This window comes from Aptenodytes forsteri, unplaced genomic scaffold, assembly GCF_000699145.1.
Source record: "Aptenodytes forsteri isolate BGI_AS27 unplaced genomic scaffold, ASM69914v1 Scaffold567, whole genome shotgun sequence".
Lineage (NCBI taxonomy): Eukaryota > Metazoa > Chordata > Aves > Sphenisciformes > Spheniscidae > Aptenodytes > Aptenodytes forsteri.
Genome location: NW_008795916.1, coordinates 47,905 through 56,435, shown reverse-complemented (window position 1 = coordinate 56,435; position 8,531 = coordinate 47,905). Strand labels below are relative to the sequence as shown.

General features: G+C 53.1%; 1 protein-coding gene across 1 annotated transcript; it reads left to right on the top strand.

Annotated features, from left to right (window-relative positions):
• Positions 1-294: 294 nt before the first annotated feature.
• CCNT1 (cyclin T1) lies at positions 295-8,444 on the top strand. The gene is given in 9 exon segments (XM_009284621.1): positions 295-381; positions 695-823; positions 1,696-1,756; positions 3,263-3,325; positions 3,714-3,759; positions 6,089-6,252; positions 6,608-6,678; positions 7,070-8,047; positions 8,049-8,444. Coding segments are annotated over 9 exon segments (1,956 nt in total). The 5' UTR covers positions 295-333.
• The last annotated feature ends 87 nt before the right edge of the window (positions 8,445-8,531 follow it).

Below are 8,531 nucleotides of genomic sequence, written 5' to 3'. Positions count from 1 at the left end.
GGAGAGTGAGGCCGGGAGCGGGGAGAGCCGGGCCCGTTTCGGGAGCAGGGAAAACTATGCCGGGGTGCGGGGAGAGCCGGGCCTGGGAGCGAGGAGAGCGAGCCGGGAGCCGGGAGCGGGGAGAGCTGTGGCGGGGAGGGTGGGAGCGAGGAGAGTGAGGCCGGGAGCCGGGGGAGCCAGGCACATCTCGGCGGCAGGGAGAGCGAGGCCCGGCCCGGTGCCGGTGGGATGCTGGGGAGTTGAGGGCGCTGCGCAGCGGCCGTCGTCGGGGCTGTGTGTTTCCTTAACCACCCCATCAGCTCCCAGCTCACCATCAACACGGCCATCGTGTACATGCACCGCTTCTATATGGTGCAGTCCTTCACCCAGTTCCACAGGAACGTAAGTGTGCTGGGGTCTGGCGGGGCGGGGGGCGCCGGGAACCCCCCAGCTCTGCTCCTGCTGCTGCCTGGCCCAGCCAGCTCGGTGACGTGGTGGGACCGACCCTGGGGAGGGGGCTTGGAAAAGGGCGCGGTGGCTCGTAGCTGCCGGTAGTCACTAGAGACCCTTTTCCTTCCTGATGGTGTTTGGACTTGCGCAGGCTTTGTTTCCTGAAGGAATACTTTATTTAGACATGAGAATTAGCCTAATTTATTCGCTTTAATCTTGAACTTACTAACTTTAAAAAAAATAATGGTTTTTTTTTTCTCTGAAGTCGGTGGTACCAGCAGCTCTGTTCTTGGCAGCCAAGGTGGAGGAGCAGCCTCGTAAGCTGGAGCACGTAATCAAGGTAGCACATGCCTGTCTGCATCCCCAGGAAACTCCTCTAGACACCAAGAGCGAGGTAAGTGTCGAGATTGGAGAACTGGGCTCTGATGTGAGGAGCGGAGGCACGAGGAATGGGAATGGCGGAAGCGTGCTGCATCCTGAATCGCGTGGCTACAGCGTCTCGTTAAATCGGGTTCAGCAGTACCCGCTCTCTAAGCGAGTGGCTGTGTCCTAGGATGGTCAGTGACAGCTTTCCAATTCGACTGCTCTTACGCTACTGAGAGCTTTTTGGCTTCTGTACAGCAGAAGGCTTTTCTTTCCTGCTCTGTGGCAACCTCTCTTCTGTTCTCCTCTGCTGTGCTGCTGCAGTTGTGACTCCTGTGCTGTGTAACAGTGTCTGCGTGAAAAGCTTCTGAGGAGGGCATGGATGTTGACTGCTGCGATTGAGTAGTGTCTGTGGCAGAGCAGAAGGCGGTGTGCGCGGTTTGGTTCTGTTCTGTCCCCACGTGTTTAATGGTGGGTTTATTAAAAACGTTGCCGATTCCCCATCTCTCGAGACAGCCCGTCTTACCTGGAACTGAGCAGCCAACCCTGCTGAAAAGGGGCAGCTTTATCCAGGAAAGCTTAAGGAAAAAAGAAAAGCAGCTAATTCCTCTCCTGTACTGCTCGTATAGCCGTCCCGTGCAGTGCGAGGGACCAGGACTGAGAGGGCCACTGTGGATCCCGAAGCAGCCATCCCCTAGCAGAAGCACTAGCAGGGGAGCGGGTCCACCCCAGCACTCTGCTTTCTCTTTTCTGGCAGGGAATCTGTGCCAGTTCCCCCAGTGCAGATCGGCAGAAAGATTCCCCTTTGCTATTTTTGCCTCCCTGAGAAAAGGGTGTTAGAAATGTGCAGGCTTTATACGGAGTGCCTCATCGTGAGTAACTTGCCTGTCCTCTCAACCCCAGGCTTACCTGCAACAAGCCCAAGACCTGGTCATTCTAGAGAGCATAATACTGCAGACCCTGGGTAAGTTTTTCAAAGCGGACGGGCTGCCACACGAATCCCAGACCCAGGAGTGTTCCGCAGAGCGGAGAGCCTAACCGCACAGTCTTCTCCACAGCTGGAGGGCAGATGTACAGCTGGCCAGTGGGAGAGCAAGAGTCCAGGCAACAAACTCTATTTTTCACACCCGCTCCTTCTGTTTTCCTTTTAACATCAGTTTTTTCAGGTGTAACTCGTGTCAGGTTCAATGCTCAGAGAAATTAAAGCGTGGAAGTGTGGCTCGTCTCCCCCCCGTCCCCCAACAGGTTTTGTACCGCTTGGACACCGGTCGCTGTCCTCCGTTGTGCTGTTCAACTCGATAATGCTCTAGTCCTGTGGCCAGGAAGCAGTTTGCACTGAGAGATGTCTAACAAAACCTGGGCTGAAAGTTAATATTTTGACCAGATAGCTGTCCCCCAACAGGTTTTGTACCGCTTGGACACCGGTCGCTGTCCTCCGTTGTGCTGTTCAACTCGATAATGCTCTAGTCCTGTGGCCAGGAAGCAGTTTGCACTGAGAGATGTCAAATTATTTTTTGACCAAAAAAAAAAAAAAAGGGGGGGGGGGGGGGGGAAGCAACAGTTTTTGCGGGTTTTTTTGAAAGTAGAAGCTGGAGCCTACGTTTAGGGCTGCGGCCGTTGGATCCAGTATCCTGTTCCTTTCTAAAATGTACTGTTAGAACTTGTTTTTACTAACGTATGTTCCATTTCAGAGGCAGTTTGTAGATAGCGTTCCACTCCAAAATACTCAGTAATCTTTGTTATTTCTGACTTGGTTCGGAGTCAATGCCGCTGGTCCCTCGCTCAGAAGGGGACAGGAGGGGCAGGTGTGTCGATGGGTCGCACGCGCTGGCCTGGCGAGCCAGTGGCTAAACTGTGACCCCAGTTCTGCAACGACTCGGTTCGCCAGTTGCCTTTTTTAACGTCCCAGTTCTAGAATGTTCTGCATGGGAAGAACCAAATCTGTTGCACACATGGACCGATTTGAATTTTTTTTTTTTCTTTAAAACATAATGCCCAAACTGAATAGGAAACTGAAGCGAGGATTAAGTTCAGTTGTCTTCAGTGCTGTAGGCTCCTTCAAAGGGAAAACGTCTGCTTCCTCTTAGCTTTTTGGGTGACAGAAATTCCTTTGAGCAGATGCCATTGTCTTCTCCTTCCTCCCAGCTGCTGTAAGAGGCTTTGTCCTGCTATTTTTAAAATCCTTAATAGTTGTTTTGTTTTCAGTGAGGTCTTTCAAGCGCAGAAGTCATTTAGCTGCTTGGAGGTCTGGCAGCAGCAGTGACCTTCGGGGTTTGTGACTGGAGAACTTGAGTCTTCTGGATACAGGAAAACGGGCTCCTCTATTCCTGCTTGCCTCCGAGCAGAGAGCAGGGGCTGTAGGAGGGAAGGGGAGAAGGCCTTGTCCCCCAGGAGCAGGAAACGTGAGGTTCGTAGATCCGTGGGGGTGTGCTGCTGGTTTTCTGATGGCCGTATGTCTGTGTTCTTCCAGGTTTTGAGATCACTATTGACCACCCCCATACCCACGTGGTGAAGTGCACACAGTTAGTGCGAGGTAAGCGATATCAGATGTCGGGTGCTTGTGGCTTCTCCGTGTAACCTCAGCCTGATAGCGAAGAGCTGTGACAATACATTGTAGTGTTTAGCTGGGATTGATTGCCCGAGAACTTGCCTGCAGCCAGTCTCCTTAATAACCATAACGAATGTCAAAATAGAGGCAGTTGCAGGTGACTGACGCGATGTTGTGGCTCTGCTGAACCACGTGAAGCTCTATGTCCAGTAATTTCTAAAATCCTTCTAGCTGTGGCGTAGAGTTAGTCGAACTGTGCTGGCTCTCTTATTTTGTGTGTGGTGGCGAGAGGCCCGTGGTTCTTGCACTACAATGGAATAATGTTTGTCAGGATATGCAGACTAATGCCCTGCTTTTTCCTTTTCTCTTTCAGCCAGCAAGGACTTGGCCCAAACTTCCTATTTCATGGCTACCAACAGGTTATTATTTTACAATTGATTCATATTTGACAGAGGGTCTTATCTGGAGGAGATGTGCTACTGGTGACCCCTGGGGCGTTGGTCAGCCTGCGAGCGACTGGGGATTGCTCGGTTTGGTTCAGAAAGAGCAGGAACCCCTTCTCCTGCTAGCTGCCGGTCAAAACCAGCTGCAAAATCAGCCATATAAGCGAGGCAGATGGGATGCTCAGGAACCTCGCTGCTTTCTTTTATGGGGAGTTTGGCAGTTGTGAAAGTTCAAAAAAAAAAACCAAAACCCAACAACCCCAAACCAAAACAAAAAGGTAGACTTGAAATGAGCATATACCTTTTTTTTGCTTGCTTAGTACCTAGGTGTCAGAGAGTTTTCACTGAACTAGGTGCTGTGCAAATTGTCAACAAATAGGGTCTGTACCCCAAAGAGGGCTGATCTAGAGTATGAAGGAAGAAAAAGGGTAGCTGGATGCAGGCGTGAGGCGTTACAAGAGAAAACGATAGCCTTGTCTGGCCTGCGTGACTGGACAGGCAGGCCTGTAAGCAGAGTCTTGGAAACGAAAAAAGCCCCTAGTTTTTTTCACCTTGACAGGTCTGGGTAGTGTCACTAGGTTTTTACTGCAAGGCTGATACCAGCCCTTGTGTTGGGACTTCCGACACTTTTTAAAAATGTAATTTCCGGAATTACCAGCTTCAGGCAAATCACGGAGTTAACGTTTGGAACAGACCAAGTCGTGGACACGGAAAATCTTGCGGTTTTGTAAAAAGCTCGCGGAAGTGAAAGGATGGGAGAAAAAGATGGTTTAGGTGCTAGCACAGGTCGAAGCTGCAGAGTTGGAGAACGCTTCCAAGCCCTGGCCGAGCCGTGAATGCGCGTGGCCTTGGGCGAGTCATTTCTCTCCTCTCTGCCCGTGAGAGGTGTTACCTGCTCACCTCCACAGCACGCTGGGAGAATTGTTTGTTGAAGGTGCTCTGTAGCTCCAAAGGGCACTGTGTGGGTTTCCTGCATAAACTAGTGTAAAGGGAAGGTGGTGTTAGTAACGTGTGGGTAAATGCATGGTTGAAGCGTGTTTTATCCCTGCAGCAATAATTGCAAAACCAAGGAATTATGAGTTAAGGTTATACTTGAAAGAAATCCAGGCGGAAAATAAGAAATGTAGCCAGGCAGCCTCAATTTTGCCTTAAAGTGATGCCATGAAACGTCTGATTAAGGTGCTTAAGCAATGAACTGGATTTAGTCAGGCGTAGCTACGGATGTTTAACTTTTTATTTCCTTCTGGCATCGTTATGGGGCAGGGTTAAAGCTCTTTGTGCACCTTAACTTCACTTCTTACCTTGGCAGACTGGATAAAGGCTCTGAATTTCCTGGGGTTTGACTTCTTGGATGTATGGATAAATACAGTATCCGTGAAATGGTTTCAGACTTTTTGGCTGTAGGTGCCTATCTCTGTCTCTCTGCGTTGCATTGATGGAAAAATATTTAAGTAGCCCGAGGATGGCGAAGAAATGCAGATAATGCCATCCTGCGGCTGCACGTAGATGCTCAGTGGCACCATTTCCATCGAGCGCTCCTTGAAAGGGCCGATTCGCGAGTGTGACAGTGGGTAAATCCTGCACTCAACTTGCTGTCACGGTTTCTAAAGCTTAGTGGACCTGGTGTTCCTGCAGGTAGAGAGTAGGATGCTTTCTTAGTCCTGTTCTCAGTGCTACCTAGACCTCCCAGCACTGACTTCTGAGCTGTCACGTGGCAAATTAATTTACTAATGAAAATGCTTGATAGGCGGCCAGGCTCCCTTTTAGGCGCTCCTGAGTCATTCCAGCGTATGGTGCTATTCACAGCCGAAGCTTCAGTGCTTTTCCTAAAAATCATTTGGGAAAGACCAGACCCTTCCTAAAAGCCGAAGAGGGCCGGTTTGCTCCTTGAACGCCATCCCAGGACTCGCACTTGGAAGCGTCTGAGTTTCTTCTCAGATTGAGCAGAGCCCGCAGCAGAGGTGGGGGCTGGCAGGCGACCCAGCCGCTCGCTTTCTCCCTCGGAGGAGGGCTCGAGCGGGGCGGCAGCGTGCCTCGCTGCTCCTGCACGAGCTGCAGAGCCTTGAGCTGACAGAGTTGCCTGGACCCAAGTTATCTGCAGCAGAACAGGGAAGGAACAAGCAAATCGGTGGAGCGGGATAGAGACGCCCGTAACAGTAGGGTTGTACTGGGGGAGGAATGGCAGGGACTTCCCCACCACGTCCACCTCTTGCGCAGCGTCTGTTCAGTGGGCGATTGTGAGTGCTGAAGTTCAGGCTTGGGAGTTCATGGCTTTCTGTTTCTCTCTCCCTGCTGGTGACGTCAGCCTGCACCTGACCACCTTCAGCCTGCAGTACACCCCTCCCGTTGTGGCCTGCGTCTGTATCCACCTGGCTTGTAAGTGGTCCAACTGGGAGATCCCAGTCTCCACGGACGGGAAGCACTGGTGGGAATACGTTGATGGCACTGTAACTCTGGAGCTCTTAGATGGTAAGTTTTGGAGCGAGGTTTCCCCCCAAAGGCTCTTACGTTATTTTGGCATCTCTGTTCCTGGGTCTGCCGTTCAAACACGGCCACCGGCCAGTTCATGGACTCCAGGACTTCAGGTCTTGCCAAGGTTTCCAGTGCAGCAGCAGCTTCTATGGTACAACAGAGATGGCAAAAGGCGCGCAGTGAGATGAGTTTAAATGTGGTCAGTGATACTAGTTCTCAGTATTTTCCCCTCCTGGAGTAGCTCCATCTCATCAGTAGCTCCACTCATCAGTAAGTAGGGGGTTGCCCTGATGGATTAGTGCTGCTCTGCCCGCCTCTGACCCTCTTTTGTGTTTTTGTGTTTCCTCTGCAGAACTGACTCATGAATTCCTGCAGATCCTTGAGAAAACTCCCAACCGGCTTAAACGCATCCGGAACTGGCGGGTAAGAATCTGCTTTGGACCGCGGGTGCTTGCAGGAGAACACAGTCTCTGATTTCTTCTGTGTGCACGAGGCTGTGTGGCATCTCTGGTATTACAATGCAAGACAGTGTCTGAAGGGCATGTGTGGGGGGAAGTCTGAACGCTGTGCGTCTGCAAAATGTTGCCTTAGGGCTTGAGTTCATCTATTCTGAGTTAACTCTGTAGAGACCTTGGTTTTTCAGCTGCTCTTGCAACCCCACTTGCAGTGGTCGGGTCTTTTCCCACAAGGAGAGATGGGGGCAAAGTGGATCTGTCTTTAAATGAGAGCTTGCACTGTACAGGGTGAGCTGCTTGCATCAAACCAGCTCGAGTGACAGCCCAAAGTACATGACCGGTCACTGCTTTTATTCCAGGCCTCTCAAGCAGCCAAGAAGTCAAAGGCTGATGACCACGGTGAAGATGAGAGCCTGTCAGAGCAGACGATCCTCAACATGATTTCCAGGAACAATAGTTCGGACATGAACATTGCTGGGTTAATGAGCATGTCAACGTCCTCGACTGCCGGAGCGGGGCCTTCTCTGCCGGCCACGGCGGACTCGCCCAGCGACCAGAGCGGTGCGGATATGTCCCAGCCTGAGCACTGGCTGTCCCAGCATCCTCCACCCAAGCTGGAGGCTGGCCAGAGTCACAGGACTAACGAAAGCTCGTCGGCTGCTGAGCATCCTTTACAGCAAGATGGCGCTGGTTATCAGAAGCAGAGCGGCAAGAACGCCCCATCGGCCAAAGTGTCGCTCAAGGAGTACCGGGCCAAGCACGCCGAGGAGCTGGCGGCACAGAAGCGGCAGCTGGAGAACATGGAGGCCAACGTGCGGTCTCAGTACGCCTACGCCGCGCAGAATCTCCTGGTCCAGCAGCAGCGGGAGAGGGAAGTCCAGCAGGACAGCAACCCCTCTCCAATCATCCTGAAAATCCCCATCGGTGGCTCGGAGAACCCTGAGCGCCCTCCCGGCCCTGAAAAGAGTGACAAAGCCTCGGCTCTGAAGCTGAGGATCCCGGTGGCAGGTGGAGGTGGGGATAGGCCGCTCCCTTCCAAGCAGGAGGAGATAAAAATGCGGATCAAGGTGCCAACCGCTGCAGACAGGCACGGCTCCTCAGATGAGAGCAGCGGCAAGAACCGGGAGCACAAGGAGAAACACAAGGGCCACTCTTCTAACCACCACCACCACCACCACAACCACCACTCTCACAAACACTTACACGTCCAGCTTGGCACTGGCCCCAGCAGCGTGGTGAACAAGCGGCCAGGGGACTCTAAACACAGCAGCCAGCCTAGCGCCGTGCCCCACAAAAGCTACGGTCCCCTCGTCTCTTCCCGCAAGAGGGGGGGGGGGCCCGCCCCCAGCCACGGCCATGGCCGCAGCCCACGAGCACCAGCCCAAAGTCAGCAAAGCCTCCAAAGGCCCCGGCATGCCGTTCCCTTACCCCCACCTCCCCGGGGCGGCCCACCTCCCAGGGCACAGCTCGGATGCGGGCAACCTCCCCTTACCCCAGGCCAACAAAGCCCGGGGCACCCACAGCAAATCGGACAAGGGTCCCACGGGGGCCAACGGGCACAACGCCAACCAGGCCAGTGACTACCAGGATACGGTCAACATGCTGCACTCGCTGTTGAGCGCGCGATGCGGGCAACCTCCCCTTACCCCAGGCCAACAAAGCCCGGGGCACCCACAGCAAATCGGACAAGGGTCCCACGGGGGCCAACGGGCACAACGCCAACCAGGCCAGTGACTACCAGGATACGGTCAACATGCTGCACTCGCTGTTGAGCGCGCAGGGCATGCAGCCCACCCAGCCCCCTGCCTTTGACTTCCACTC